At 37.2% G+C, this 16,972-nt stretch overlaps 1 protein-coding gene across 1 annotated transcript; it reads left to right on the top strand.

Annotated features, from left to right (window-relative positions):
* The first annotated feature begins 4,176 nt into the window (after positions 1–4,176).
* galr1a (galanin receptor 1a) lies at positions 4,177–6,679 on the top strand. Its single transcript, XM_063899836.1, has 3 exons — positions 4,177–4,830; positions 5,395–5,460; positions 6,326–6,679. The coding sequence occupies exons 1-3, from the start codon at positions 4,177–4,179 to the stop codon at positions 6,677–6,679; spliced, it is 1,074 nt and encodes a 357-aa protein (XP_063755906.1).
* The last annotated feature ends 10,293 nt before the right edge of the window (positions 6,680–16,972 follow it).

Here is a 16,972-nt window from a genome sequence, read left to right on the forward strand (position 1 = left end):
AGCTAAAGCTAAAATTGGCAATTTTAGGAGCATTTTTCTTAGATTGTTGGATTATGATAACGTTTTTTCTCAACTGCTCAAGCTATTATTTTGACGAGAAATGAAAATATGTTTTGTGATTGTGTCTATCGAACTGGTGGAAATGTAATGGCATTCAACCTTGGAAATGTTTCTAAATTCTAATGAGTTAGATTTCTAATATTTCTTACAAACAAAACTCTGTACAACATGGTGGATAATGTGTTTAAAAAATCATCTATTACCTTTGATATTATGTCAAGGCATTTGTCACAAATTACATCCATACTCCTTCACCAGGGCCACCTGCAGGTATTTCCCAAAATACCTCCAAACATTCCAGGTAATCTTAATGGGATATGCTACACAATGGCAGTTCTAGACCAATTTTACTGGGGGTGCCTTGCTTTTATGAGACGGGTAAATTTAATGCTGGACAAGGGAAACAAAGACAGCATTTAATATTTAGCTTTTTCAGTTCAGTATAAAGTCACAGCACATCATTAAACATAAGATAGCATTTATATATAGATGTTTGTTTCAATAACATCATTTGTGTCAATGACTAAGATACTAATTTAGTTTAGTACCTTACTAAACATAAACCTTAATGCAGTTTGGTGTAATACATTCATTATTTATGCAGCCAAACGTTGTTTTTATTTTATTTTTGTAATATTTGTTGGTTGTTGTTTCATTTAAATACACTTTTCAGTAACTGAGTTTCATTTATTTTAATTACACTAGTGAAAAAGCCTTCCTGTTATCTTAAGCCCAGGTTACAGCACAGTATTGGCTGCAACACTATCACAAATTGTATTATCATAGATTTATTCTTTTGGAGGGGTGCCACGGGGGGTCCAAGCACAGTGTTACAGGGCCACTGGCCCCTGCTGCCCCCCCTTAGAACCGCCAATGGATATACAATGACTATATCTGACACAAAGTGTATTTGTAATTGAACAGGATCATTTGCATGTGATGGAGTAGTTTGGGAATTTCAATGATGATCACTTTTGATCAGCAGAACTTGTAGACAATCGGCTCATTAAGACTGAGGTGCCTAACCACTAAGAGCAAAACTGTAGTAACACCTCGATATCTTTCAGGACCTCCAACTCGCTCAAAGGCTATCCTTTGCATAACATGCTGGAGGAGTAATGAACTTCCGGAAGTGGCTAGAGTTACTGCAGTTTTACAAGCACAGCTCTCAGGTAATGTAAAACCATGAAAGAGGCAGAGGCCTGTTTGTCTGTGCAAACAGACTTATTATAGTTTCTATATGGGCTGTCAGAAACATGACCCGATCCCTGTGTAGATAAGAAATCCTCATTCTGAGTTTCTGCTGATGCTACTCAATATTATATTTCATTTATTTTAATAGATCCCCTAAATACTACATGCTCGCCCTTTAAGACTTCTTTTGTTGCAATAATTAATCAGTCTGAAATCAATAAATTAACATATTTTCAGACATTCTTAGACAAACCAAAAAACTCATCAGACATTTTGTTTTTTGATCTTGCAGGGTCTTCAAGAGGGCAGAAGCAATGAAAACCGATGGGTGATACCTTACTCTCTTTATACACACAATGCACTAGAAATAAGTGAGCAAATCTACAGATATGACAGATTTAGTTATAAATAGACGGATAACCTGGAATTGGTTTTGTGATGGAAAATTAGTCGAAATGTTTCAGCACCACGGACAGCACCAAGAATGCTACAGGACATTTCACTCCATCCATATTTCTCAATGTCAATATGACATTGTCACAATTCTGCAGGAGCAATTCCTATACATCTTTAAGAATTGGTTGCATCTTGGTCAATGGAGTCAAGAGTTGCCATGGAAACTTCAGGGTGCTTCAGGACATGAACCAATTACAAAACAAAAGTCTCACTCTTGAAAGTGTAATGAGCCTGGGATGTAATAACTGCTATTCATTTTCAAAGATCAAAACCATCATCATTTGCACCCATCATCATATCATAATTTTTGAGAAGAGTGCAGCGTCTGTGTTGGGTTTACCTGATCAACACCAGCAAATGAAGCGGCCGTATGAGCTCCAACAGCTTCAGATGTTTACAACCATCTGAGGACAAGTGGACCCCGAGATAACATCAGCCTTCCATGCTCTGGTTACATAGCATGTGCATCATCTGTGATGTCATTTCCAGATGGTTATCCCCGAGCAGATCTCTCAGTGCTGGTGCGCCAGAGACCGACATGCTCACATAATGAGAAAACTGCTGTTCCCAGACCTGTTCAGAGAAGATCAATAACACAGGCTGGAGACTGAGAGCGATTGATGAAACTGAGAAAGCTGAGTCTGTGCACGTTTACTCATAGGTTTAGTGTTTGCCCTTAAAGAGGCCCTATTATGCTTTTTTTTGGATGTCAATGGTATGCAAAAGCTCAAATCCCTGTGTCCCTCCAGAGCGAGTTTCTTGAAAAAAACATATTAGGCCCCCTTTCAAAAAAATATAAAATGTGCATCAAAGGAGGATTAAAGATTGGGGATTTATTTTTCCCCACTCATAAACTTGAAGAAACATTTAGAGATAGCAATGTTTGGTCTATGGCTGGTTCTGAAAAAGCTTGACAACCGTCAGATGGATTTTCATTGAATTCTGTTCATCATTCAAGGTCTTGTTACAACAGAATATGTGAGGCCAAGATATCCTGGCAACTGGATGTGCAAAACCAATACTGCATCACCGGAATAAACCAGAGCACACTGGCACTGTAAATTAACTATGTATTCATAGATTCACATTCACGGTATACACAATATGGTAAATAGATTCTATATACGTATATATTCCAGAAAATATATATGAGATCTCTTTCTGAGCAGTAGAAAATATTTATTGTTAGACATTATCTGTTCAAAGGGGCTCTATTTTGTTCATTTCCAGGTTCATATCAGTATTCCGTTCCTCTACTGGGACATGTCTCCATGCTTTAATGTTCAAAAAGCTCTTTATTGTTCTCATCCTGCCTGTGCTGCAGCACCTCTTTTCACCCTCTGTCTGAAACCAGAGCCCAGTCTGCTCTGATTGGATAGTTGGCCGGCTCTGTTGTGATTGCTGAACCGTTACAGATGTCCCGCCCCTTAGCCTATTACATACAATCTATGGAATGCTAGCCAATGAAAGCTTGAGTGTTTCATAATGATGTCACTATGCTACGAAAGTAAATAAAGGAGTCCAATTGAAGTGTTTCAGGCGGGGGGAGAGGGTTTGTGTGTGGGAGAGAAACTCACTCCCCCCTCCCACTTCAAGCAACTGTCCCAAACCATTCATTATATTATAGAATGAAGTGGAGTTATTGGGATAAGAGTAAAAGGCTTAATTTTCAATGTATTTATTACATTGCAGAAAAGGTCATCACAAATAATTTGCTATTATATTTTCTCAACATAAAAGAAATACTGAAATGTGTTTCCAGAATTTTTGTGAATTCTTCTTCAGTGTACCTACCTATAAATAAAGAGAAAGTTGGTACAAATGGGTGGTTAGTACTAGGATGTGGAAATGAACCAGAATCAGAATGACCGTACAGGGAGTTCATTGCTAAGTGCTTTTTCATACAAGCTGCTGCTGCATACAATAAACATAATAAGACGGAATAAAAATAATGCAAAAGATATAAATAGAACTAGAGAAAAGAATATGTTTAATAAAAAGAAATAGGAAAAGGATTCTGAGGGAAATAAGCACTACATCACCTGCACATGTACACCAGAGTTATCATTAATAATGCCTTATGGAATATGTTTAGTTTTTATTTTATCGAAAGAAATGCAAAATAAAGTAACTATTGCCACTTTTCACATATTGTAAAACAAATCTGAATATATGTTACCTTGTGCTGATGCATTTTATGTCAAAAATGTGTTTAAATGAACCGTTTTTTTAATGGTTGCAGTGTATCAAGGGATTTGTGTTTACTCCCAGTCCTCTGGCTGCAGGTTACTGGGATGGACAGTTATTGGTGGGATCTGTTGCGCAAAGCATGGTGACGTTGCCTTGGAAGAGAGGGAGCAGCCTGCGAGTGCGTGAGCTCCATCCAACCTTTATTCAAAACAAAATCCAGGAGGACATGCATCTTTTCCACCAACATGTGATTTATCCTCAATAGTGGACACGAAAATGGAGCTACCGTTGGAAAACCATAGCCAGCCTTTCAACAGCAACACTGTGAGGCTGCCAAACAAACCTGTACTGGGGATGGGATTAGATAACTTTATTTCTCTTCTCATATTTGGACTTATTTTCATCCTCGGGGTGCTTGGGAACACCATGGTGATCACGGTGCTGGCGCGCAGCAAGCCCGGACAACCGAGGAGCACAACCAACATCTTCATCCTCAACCTGAGCGTGGCGGACCTGTCCTACCTCCTCTTCTGCGTGCCATTCCAGTCCACCATCTACATGTTGCCCACATGGGTGCTTGGAGCTTTCATCTGCAAGTTCATCCACTATTTCTTCACCGTGTCCATGCTGGTCAGTATTTTCACGCTGTCGGCGATGTCCGTGGACCGCTACGTGGCCATTGTGCACGCCAGGAAGTCCTCATCGATCCGGGTGGGGAGGCACGCGATGCTGGGAGTGGTGCTCATCTGGATCCTGTCTCTGGGCATGGCGGCTCCCGTTGCGCACTACCAGAACATCGTGGAGCGCAAGGACAACGGCACGTTCTGCTGGGAGGTTTGGCCGGACCACCAGAGGAAGGTCTACGTGATGTGCACTTTTGTTTTCGGATACCTCCTGCCTCTCACGCTCATCTCTGTCTGCTATGCAAAGGTGGGTACGCATGAATCAGAGTGAATGGATGCGCATTAAGTTTCAGATTTTCACAGTAACATAGCAAAATGCATGATGGAGCAATGTTTATTCCACACTACAATATTCAGTTTAACTTTTCGATCATTTTATATTTGACATAGTTTAAATATTCCTGAATTGACTTGCACCATTGTGTCATATGCACTATTTTCTTACACTATGTAGGCTATGCCTTTTTCTTTTAAGATCTTATGAATATTGCATCCTACATTGTTGGAGGAGCCTGGAAGTGAAAGTTTTTAATGCCATTACGACACTGTTGCATAAAACAATATTTGAATCTTAATTGTAAGCAAAACTGTTGCTTTAATCTCCATCAAAGTCATTTTTCATGTAATAATGTTGACATTCTGAAACTGGAATCGTCAACATAATCAGTCCAAGACATGAGACTTTAGGATTCAAAAGGGTGGAATTAACTCTGATAGTTGGTGACATGTTGATGGATTATGTTTTTTAAATTAAAAAAATAACAAATTCAAGAAAAGCCTTTACCTTTGTATGATATCTGTGTAATTCCAGGTTTTAAACCATCTGCACAAAAAGCTGAAGAATGTCTCAAAAAAGTCAGAGCTCTCCAAAAAGAAGGTTGGTGAGAAGTTTTTCCTTTCTCTATGTTCAACATGCTATACGATTATGATTCAACTGAAGAGGGAAAACAATGTGAAATGCTTCCCCGATGTTTGGGGGTTTAATGATGGATCAGGTACTGTAATGGTGGCTGAAAGGCAAGTGTGCACAATGCTCACAGAAAAAAATGACTGTGCACTATAAACATATCGATCTTAAATGATGAATTAATTAGATTGATAGTCTGCAAGTAATTTTTAACAAAAATGCCATAAATATGTCTCCTCCAGCTTCTCAAATATGAGGATTTGTTTATTTTCTTTCCAATGATTGTAAATTAAATGAAATTGGTTTATTGGACTGGCAGTACAACACAATTGGCTGCCATTTGAAGATGTACCTAGGATTCTTAGCAATGCAGTTTTATAGAATAAACGATTAATTGAGAAAAATAATTGGCAATCTATAATGAAAGCAATTCTTATTGGCAGCTACTTACATTCTGCTCCACAACAGAAGCCTTGTGAGGAGCTACTTTGAGTGAAAGTGATTAAAATATAGTTATTAAAAATAACATTTTCTGATCTTGAATTTGACACTGGACGACCTATAAACAATCCTAACTGTAAATACTTCCTGCTATGTTAGAGTGTGTCAGCATAGGGTGCTAACCATGGGTGACTTTACAGATGTTACACCTATATTTTATAATATCTATTGCTTTTCAGTCAAACACAGGAGAGAAACTTAGATAGCTATTGAGATCACAAAAATAATAACATTAGAATTCCCCTTTTTAGGCTTCCATACCTATCACTGCTTCTACACATACTGTCCAGTTACAGTTACATTTGATGGTAATAACCAATCCTTATCCCCACAGACTGCACAGACGGTCCTGGTGGTGGTCGTGGTCTTCTGTCTGTCTTGGCTGCCTCACCACATCGTCCACATGTGGGTGGAGTTCGGCTCCTTCCCCCTGAACCAGGCCTCCTTCGTGTTCAGGATGGTGGCTCACTGCTTGGCCTACAGCAACTCCTCCGTCAACCCAATAATCTATGCGTTCCTGTCGGAGAACTTCAGGAACTCCTACAAGCAGGTCTTCTGGTGCCGCATGCCCAGCAAGTACCCCAGGAACAACCCCCAGAAGTTGCGCAGCAGGATGGAGACGGCACCGTCCACGAACATCAGTGCCACTTACAAAGCTCATGACTCTCAGACCAGCAAAATGCTCTAATAGGGTTGAGAGCATCTTCTTTATTCTGTAGATAGTGTATTATTGAAGCAAATACATATATTGATATTTGAGATTTTAAAAAATGCTGTCCTGACATAATATATATATATATATATATATATATATATATATATATATATTTATTTTTTAACATACTGTAGACAGCTCAGATTTGGCCTCAAATCCCCATTTTCTTTGTAAAGAAAAATACAGTACATGTATACAGTACATACACATGTTATGAATAAGGAGCTCCTGATGTAGGTGTGTAAATGTCAGGCCCTTCTGCTGCTCCTACCGAGCCGTGAGAGAAAAAACTCTGCATCTCCATGAGATAAAATATGTGGTCTGTAAGAAAGATGATGGAAAAAAGCTAACATTTATGTGGACATGTCCAAATCCTCTCTGCATAAACCCTGTTTTTACAGCCTAATGTGCAGGATTTGACATGTATCTCTGTAATATAACAAATAGGTACATTTCCCAATATATTGAACTATTACTGCAAAGACGTGTAACAAGATAAAAGTGCCAATGTTGGACATATATTAATGTAGCTGTTTCTAAGACCTTAAATGTTTCACATAAAAGGTTTATGTGTTAAGCCAGTAGTTTTCTGGTTTTGGCTTTTTCACCTTGGAGGCAAGCAAGACACAAAAGTGTAAACTCTTGATCATTACTTCTTCTTTCTATAAGCAAGGGGAAAAAAAGCATAAACGCATTTAAATAAATATATGTGTATATGTCTGTTAGTGATGAATTATAAAAGACATGAGTAAATAATATTTATTAACAACTCTAGTATTTACAAAGAGCGTACAAACTGCAGGCTACATGCGTGTGGATGTAATTTGTGATACTGTACATTTTGTCCAGATGTTATCAGTGTGCAGGTTTACGTGGCTTTCTGATCTGCAAAGATACATATTATTTCCTGTTTATCCCCAAGGCTGAATTCAATTAAGATGACTTTTGCAAACAGGTAATGCTGCGTGTTCCTCTCCACCTCCTGCAGCCATATACATGTACTGTATATTTACATTACAGCAGCAGGACATTTCATACGGGCTCAGGAGGCAGGCAAGGAGACAAAAGGGATTTACATACATGTATGTATAAAGGATTTTATGTAAAGCAAAAGGGGATTTCATGTGAAATGAGGTTTATTGTAATGAAACTGTTCGTATATTGTCTGGTGAGGTGTCTTTTTTATTCCATTTTTTTCCCATTATTTTCATTACATTGGAAGTCAGGATGTGTCAGATTTTGATACTTCATTTGCATAAGACGTTCTGCTGTCATTGAAAGAACTATGAAGGATAAAAAGGAGCAGTCAAATTGTTGCTTACAGTAATCTACAAGAAGCTAAATTATCAAACAAGCATTATTTGTTGGATTTCGAATGCTTTTTCTTATTTTACCAAACTCAAATGTTTGTCTCTCCAACACATCTAAATACATATAATAAAACAAATAAACTACCAGTTTACAGAGAACAAATATGATTTATTTTCATTGCTCTTGTTTTTCCTGGTTTCCCTGATGAATTTACAAATTCCTGATCAATAACTATGTTTTCTAAATTCAATTTCATGTCTTTAAAAATGTAATTACTAAAGTACTGAATGTTGAAGCCTTTTTAATACATTTGGTAAATGTTCGAAATTAATGATATAACCAGCAAACATTTCTTGATAAATATATAAACAAATTAATAAATACATTAATGAAACTCTCACTGTATTAAGAGGTAATACAGGGCCACATGGAAAATGTGACAATGTTTTATAGTTTTGGGATTTATGTTTTAAATTAGATCACTTCACTCCTTTTGAGTCAGAATAGGCTCTAATACATAATGAATGAAAATATCCAGCATTATATATTGCTTAAAATTATAAAAAATCTTTAAAATATCTTTACTTATAAAATAAATAATACATTTGCACTCTTTTATTATTTCTGATGTAATGCACCACCCGGCCAGCAGCAGGCTGAGTGACTCAAATCAAACACACCCAAAGTGTCACCACCAGGTGCATGCTGAGGATTGTGATGCTAACATGCTAACATGCTAACATACTCATGGTGGAACTATTAACCAGAGCTGTGGACTAGTTTTATTTTCACTGATAATGAAGGAGCAGAGAAACCTGGAGCAGACTTACAGTGACGTCAAACAGGTACATGAAAAGGTATGTCTGCAAGCTGTGTAAATATTAGCAGTTTTAGGCCACTTTGCTTACATGTGTGTCTGTGCATGCAGCAGCTGTGTTGTTGCTTTGCTGATGTTTAATTCTGCTCTTTATTATATAAGAAGTGACACTTTCCATCTGTGTGGCTGACTATTGCTTCTTTCACTGTGGTGCCCATACTGTTTTATTAATTGTTGGTCATTGTTTGTTTAATTGTCTTGACTTTTGTCTCTTTTTCTAGTTCATTCTAGAGATACTTCACTGAGAGTGATGTGGTATTTTAAATCATTAATAAGTACTCCCTATAATACTGTTGAGCTTAATCCTGAGCATCCCAGTTTCAAGTAAATCTACTTTATTATTTCATTATATTTGGCCTTGTATGATTGTACAAACTCTTCTATTACATATTCAAAAACCAAATCACAATATCACCCTGCCAACCAAAAAGAAGTGGCAATGTAGCAAAAACAACACAAACTTAACATAATGAACAGAATTTAAGATAAATATCTGACTTTAGGGAAGGTATTTTTACCCCTGCTTTAATGATATAACTTGTAATTTGTTTATTTAATGTTGTGGAATGTCCTGTTTCACTAGCTGGTATAGCCGACATGTACTTTTAGAAGTTAGTAATATATTAATAATTGATTTTAAAAGTTTGTACAAGCTTTGGAACTTTAGGCTCTGTGTTGTGATATTCCATAACTCTATAGGTTGTCATTTAATCCACTTCATTCATCTTTAAAGGTGACCTAGTTTGTTTACTTTTCAGTATATTTTTAATCAAGACACCTGCTTTTACTCGATTAAGACTTTCTCATCCCTGATGCTGTTTAGGTCATTTAACCAAATCTGATAATATTCCCAAAGACATTTAATGTCAAATGCTGTAATAACCTCAGTTGGCCAGCAGATGCCAGGCTTACACAAGTATTAGGTTTCTTTCCCATTTTTTCTGATCGTGACATTTTTTTTGTGAATACTTGTAGTTTAGATTTATGTCTTTAAATCAGGTTAAATGCTTCAAATGTTTATTAGAAATGTGGATTTTTAAGGAATTTATTTTCTGGGACTAAGAGCTTAATAACGAACAAAATGGAACATTTCCCACATCCCAGTATCGTTGGCTTCAGTTTTCCTTTCTGTGTTGTCTAAATCAGCCTTGACTTCTACCCCCACTGTTTACAAATTAATTTTTGGTCCTCTATGTTAATCAATAGCAGCTCCTGATAACTTTTCCCTTGGTGGCAGCTGGGCTCTCCATCCCTCCCCTGAGACTCACACCCTGCCTATTGAAGGTGTCATAAATAATAGGGGCTAATTAGATATGAATTGATTGTGAGCAGATTGTGGCAGTTTTCATCCATCACTCTAAAAGCTGTTTAACAATAGATTACCACACAATAATTCCCCATGGAGCCTCGGTGAATGGAGCTACTTCAGCAGGGTTTGATACGTGGGGGTGTCATAAATCTGCTGAATAATAAATATTGCTTCTTTCAGTGCTGGAAGTGCTGTTATTATTAGTAGGAGGAGGTAATGAATCATCACAATAACACCTTGGAGTGTGTGGATTATTTGATGTTTAGATGCAACATAGAATGCAACATTTCCTGTCAATCATTTTCTTTTTCTTTTTTTATTATTTGTACCTATTTGTCCTTACAGTTTATGTAAGTGTCATCATCCTTCTAAGATTGTAGTTTGTAGCTAACCTTTTTTATTTAAATGTAAAAAACGCAAATTTACAAAAAATATGCTGGATTTTTAAGCAGATCCGAGAGAAACTGTGCACATTTAATTGGAAATATTTAGCAAACAGCCCAATATCAGCTGACAAAGGACATTTTTGACTGCCCTGTTTAGCCTAATCCTGAGGATACAGGTGTCAACAAATCTACTTTAAGTATTTGTTTGTTTCTATTTCAATTTCTTTCATTTTAAATTCAAAAAAGTTATCACATTATGACACCACTTATCCACAGGAAGTGGTATTTTTGCAGAAACAGCACAACAATTTAAACTTTAAACAGAAGGTGAGAAAACTGTGTAAATTGGAATTTATTTTGGCCCCTGGGGCCCTCCGGCAGGTTAATCTGGCCATGCCATACAGTATGTGTTGTCTTTGTGCATGTCCCATAGGTATCATGTTGAAATGTTATACCTCATTTAGGTGTAAACACATTTAACACATTGCTAGTGTTGAGGCTACAGTGAAGTTGTATGTGTTCTTTTTTTGTGAGTTGAGGTATTTTAATACAGTTTCAAAACACAAAAAAATAATCAAAATGTGCAGCTCTACTGTCATGTACACAGACATCAAGTTGCGCTTTACATTGTACCGAATACTATACATTTTGTTTACCAAGGACTAGTTATGTTCTATACTTCATGGTAGTTTTTATATACATTATCTCCTCACATTTTATTACTTCTAATATGTTTTGCATTGTTCAATTTCTTGATTGCACTCTTCGATCGATTTGAAGTAAATAAACTGTTTGATGGATTGAAAATACTTTGGTTTATGACCAATCACAGTCCCACCAACAGCAACTGTACTGAGGACTAATGAGCAAATGTTAGCATGCTAACAAAGACAGTGAACATGGTAAAAACCTACATGTTAGCATTAAATTGGCAAGTTAGCTTAGTTTTTAGAGGTTTTTACGATTAAGTGCTTTTCCCATGTTCACTTGCATACAAACTGCTTATTTTGCAGTTATTATAAGCTTTAGGATTCCTTTTTGTCAAATATTTACCTTTTAAAATGCAGGAAAGATTCACCAAAGTTCCATTTTCAGTATAATTCTAATTCTTAGAAGATTTTTCTTAGAGTGAAAACTTCTATCCTAGTCTTTGGGATAGAAATATCCGGTCCATGTTGTGACAGAGGAGTAGAGTTTGATCTCTATCCACCTGGCCTGCACTCCTCACTTTTCTGAGCGCGGTGCCGCAGCAGCTCTGGCTGTCACCGTCTCTGATTAATGGCCCTGCTGAAACATGTCCAGCCACATTAGAGCCCCATGTATCTCCCAGAGTCCACACAGGCCTGGCTCTTTGTTCTGATGGGAAATGGTGTCAGCCTCTCACTGCTGCTCGCCCAGAAACAGATAAAGATTTACTGTCATCAGAGGCCAGATTAAAGCGCACAAACGCAGACATTGATTTCTGAGCGGGGAAAGAGAGGGAGGAGGAGAGAGAAAAAAACCCGACACATTTTGGGTAGGAAACTCATTCCACGGCTGGCGGAGATATGATCAGCTTATTTGGGAGGTGGATAATATGGAGCCTTCTCCCAGAATGAACTTTGAAAGAAGTAAATTGTAAATATTGATTTCTGAAATGAACTGTCAATCTCACTTGGCAAGATTATTCCTATCATCTAGTCGAGAGGGGGCCAATGAATTCAAAACGGTGGACAAAGAGGAAGGGTGGGGGGGGTGTTGGATTTATGTTAGGGAGCACTCAAAAGAGCTTTATTCGCTTAGTAATGGTTGTTCAATTTCATCAGATAACAGCTGAGATCCCATCGGCTCTGAAAAATTAAATGAAGTGCGACATCACTTCCAGATCGCTGCTCTGGTCCAGAGAGGAGCTGCTGCAGGGACCCGGTGCACTTCATTACAAGGCCCCGCTGGTGGGAACAAAGACCCCCTTCCTGTGTCTGAGGGCCAGTTTGACGGACAGTTTAAAGCATCCATACACTCAAATCCTATCAAACTTACCCTTTTCCGAGGGTTTGAGATTTCTACTTTGCAACCAATAAGATTGAGGGAACATTTTTTGGGGCTCGAGGCACAATAGCAAAATTGTTAATTGGAAGAAGAATCCCCACTGATATTAATGCTGAGATTTTTGTTTTTGGACGAAAGTGTGTTTTAGTGTTTAAGCTTTTGAAAAATGCAACAAAAAAAACATCTTGCAAAATATGGATAGCAATAAGTTAACCAACTAAAAAATGATCCACATAAACCAGGACTATTGTTTCTGCACAGAGACCGTGCTGATGAAATATTCAAGTGATTTTTTTTGATTAGGCACCACACATCATACTCTTTGTCATAATCTTGTATCTTTCTCTTTGTTTTACCCATCAGAATCGCTTTTAAAAGGGAATTCTTGCCAAGACAGCAGCATAAAAAGTGTAACATATAGAACATACACCTGTCTTAATACAATAATTGAATATCAAATAATGATTTGGCAGTGTTCATTAACAGGGTCTATGCATTCAAATAGTCTATAGTCCTTAAAAAAACAAAACTGTGATTATAAACGTATTGAGTTTAAGGTGAATATTAAGCCCACACCTGATCAGGAGGCAGTTCATATTGCCTTATTTTTCTTACCAGTGTTACAAGTTTGCAGAAAAAGAAATAAAATCACTCAGACAGAAAGAAAGGCTATGTTGGAACCTCTAAAAAAGACCAAAACGTTGTGTACAAGATGGCACGGCTACAGCTTCATCGATTCAAAGAGTTTAGCAGGAAAAGTTCAATCTCACTCCCTGTATTTTCGATTGATGGAACTTGATAATCTACATCGCTCTCACTCTTTCCAACATTTAAACCTGCTCTTACTATATGTTTCTGATCTCCAATCATATGCTGTTAATACTCTTTATTCATAACAAACCTTCCTTTTTAACAATCAAAGATGATTTCCCTTTTCCTTCTTATTTAAACCTTATCCTGTAGGGATCTGATCCACGTGTTTGAGTGGTAACATAAAAAGTGACTATGTTTTAATAAAATACTAACTTTCATGCTCATAACTTGAGCTCTGATAATAGTCCCAATCCTCAAACAAAAGCTGTCTCTTTCAAGTCCTTCAAACCTTTTGAAGTTAGCGACCTGCATTAAGATAAAGTTTTATTCATAAACATTTCTGCATTAGTTTCTCCCTTATCCAGTGTCTTTGTTCCATCCCAATTATGCAAGTTAATCATTTTATTAAGTATTCAGCATTTTAAGTCTATTATTATCATTATTTTATCATTCTCATTTCTGCCGTTTTGCATATAAACTCTCACTAGGTGGCAGTGCGCTTCTATGCAAATCCTCTCCCATTTGACTCTTCTATCTGCATTTTCTTAAAGTGATGAATAAGTGAGAATTTAGACAATCTCTGTGCATCCACTCTTTGATGTGTCTTCCTCTCTTCCTCACCCTCGCCATCTCCGAGTTTACACACCCCACCTCCACCCCCACTTCCTTCAATTACACCAATAGAGTTAAAGTAAAACAAATGAAGCTAATTTCCAGCAGCCCACCGCAGCAATCTGTTCACATGTCCATCGTCTATCAGCGTTTAATGCAGGGTGTGTGCAGTGCTCTAAAACTTTTGGAGAAGCAGAGCAGAAAATGTATATAGTAGTTAGATACTGGGTTAGTAGACTCTGATCACTTTCAATTAAACTTAATTGATTTAATGCATTTCACCACACCCCCCCTCTCTTTCCTAATTTGGCCAAATGAGGTTCAGAGGCCAGAGGCTTTCAGCAGCTGGGTGTGTTCCTATCAAAACCAACCGTGAAATGCAAGGACAACGCCCGCAGCCCTTAGTGTCCTTTAATTGCCATTTACATAGTAGGCTAATCATTATTTTTTTATGTCCCCTATTACCCACTGTCACCCCTGTGTGCTCCCTCTGTGTCTCTGTGGGCTCAAACAATAAGCTGTTTGTCACAAGTGATGCTCTGATGCTCCGCTCACTGATGGGGGACGGGGTTTTGAGAGGAAACTGTTTTAAAGTGACACACCGAGTCACAGTGTTTGGATCGATGCTGCACTTTACTCAAAGAGGGTGAACAATTTGTTTTATTTTTAATGCATTTGACAGTTTTATTAAAAGCATATAACTCCCCAAAGCAGCACTTTTACACATCCATGTCCCCTTTATTTATGTTTTCTACACTAAACTTTTGATCAAATAACATGTCGTGCTGGCCCACTACATGTATATCCTACAGTTTATGTCGACTCCCACAGCTTTGCCTTGAATTAACAACTATATGCATCTAGAATTTGTTTTTTTATAAAACAATGTCAGAAAGTAATGTAAATGCTCAACTCATATTACCGAAGCCTGATCAGTTAATGTAAAACTTTTCTTTATATTGCTTGCTATGTCCAAAATCCACAGATTTTCACTATAAAATGAGGGTTCTTTGAGAAGCATCTTCAAAAGTGGTGAAGTCCATGACGTTAATTTATTCAGTTTCTGTCATTGATAATAGCTCAGCAGAGGCCTGAAGGCCGAAAATCATTACATATTTCATAAAAGAGGAAACAATTATTCCCTAATGGGCAATTTGGAGTACAGGGATGATATTAAAAAATAATACAACACATTTAAAACACTAATTCATAATGATCCTTCTGTCTTGGGAATCCAATGGGCAATAATTTAACCGACATAGAACTCAATGTCTACTTTCTTTTTCTTTGCTTTGTCAAGAGTTTTTAGTCAGCATTTCCAGTTCAGTTGTCAAATTGATACTTTTCAGTTTTATACTTAAGAGCATTTGGGCTCACACCACGGAAAATCACAGTTTTTGACCTTCTGCTCATGAACATATAATGTATTAACACTGTTTAAAGAAAGGTCCTGCCTTAAGAAGACATACTGAAGTAGTATCCGCTATTTTCTCATTGTGGCATTCCATTTAAATAATTATACTTGAGAAATGTAAGAAACATTTTGAATTACATTTCAATCTCCCACACGGGTTACAGGCAAACATATTTGAGTCATTTAGAATAGTGGGGTCAACATTCCATTTGTAATATTACAGTAGTACTTTAGCATGTATATGATGAAGTCATATTAAGGCAAACCTCAATCCATTTCACAGCAAAAAGGGTAAACTGGTTTTGAGGAGTATGTGGGGAAAAGTTGAGTGACGCCTTTTGTGGCTCCGGGGGAAACTGTGAGTGACATCGAGTCTGTGTCTGTTAGGTCTGAAGAATACAAGTTTAAAAATGTTTCAAATCTGCTGCTGAAGGGAAAGCATTGAGGCCTTATCTCTGCTGCAGGCTAGTGGCGACCAGCATAACACACCTGAAAATGCAAAAAACTCTGTGAGATTTGTGAGTGAGTGTGAGTTGAGGGTGGGTTAGGTATATAGGCGCCAGGTTTTGACAAGAAAAAGATTACGACGAGTACAAAAGACGACATTTCTGATTCTGCTTTGTTGATGTTTGTTGTTTTGATCAGTGTGACGTGCGATACTAAATGTATGGAGTAGGTCTACTCTTTTGAAAAACATTTCTCCAACCACGGTTTTCCGTAGGCAGGAGCTGATAGATTATTCTTCTTTGGTTGGATGTTTTGCATCAGCATGATAATATTGAGAAACTATAATCCTGTTTATCTGATAACAATGTTACACTTTTCAATGATAGCTAACTTTGAGCAGAAAACTCGTTCACATACAAGCACCCACATGATTACATTCATGCGTAATATAATTCATTTAATATGCTTGGACCCTTTTATCATTCTAACAGTTTTCATTTGGTTTTTTGAACAAAGCTTTCCTGGACAGCATGCCTACTACACTACACTATATCAGAATCAGAATCAGAATACCTTTATTCGTCCACAGAGGGGACATTTTAATTTGTTACAGCAAAAAGAGCCAAAGACAGCTTAATATGACACCCAAGATACATAAATATATAAAAGAAATTACACAATTTTACAAAATACAAAAAAATAGACCTCAGAAACAGTTCTGAGTTCTAGCAGCCAGGTATATATTGCTGTTATTAACGGGGTATATATATACAGTATATATTGCACATAATTGGTATGGCACATTGTATTGTCTGTGTTGTTATATGTATGGGGGTCTACCGGCGGCCATGATGGTTATATAGTCTGACCGCTATATTTTGTATTTGTACTGCTGAAATCATTTACAATATTTTTCAATTAATCCATTTAGCAGTCTAACCCACTAGACCAGAACCCGTTGACATTTTTTAAATTTTATTTCTACCTTAATGTGTTAATATGTATACTGTTTATGTATGCGTACAGTATGTATAGGGCATGTATGTACATATACATATCTTCATATCTT

This window comes from Eleginops maclovinus, chromosome 13, assembly GCF_036324505.1.
Source record: "Eleginops maclovinus isolate JMC-PN-2008 ecotype Puerto Natales chromosome 13, JC_Emac_rtc_rv5, whole genome shotgun sequence".
NCBI lineage: Eukaryota > Metazoa > Chordata > Actinopteri > Perciformes > Eleginopidae > Eleginops > Eleginops maclovinus.

Coding starts and splice junctions, on each gene's coding strand:
- galr1a (XM_063899836.1), top strand. CDS start 4,177: ATGGAGCTACCGTTGGAAAACCATAGCCAGCCTTTCAACAGCAACACT. Junction 4,831..5,394: donor TCTCTGTCTGCTATGCAAAG/GTGGGTACGCAT, acceptor GTGTAATTCCAG/GTTTTAAACCATCTGCACAA. Junction 5,461..6,325: donor CAGAGCTCTCCAAAAAGAAG/GTTGGTGAGAAG, acceptor TTATCCCCACAG/ACTGCACAGACGGTCCTGGT.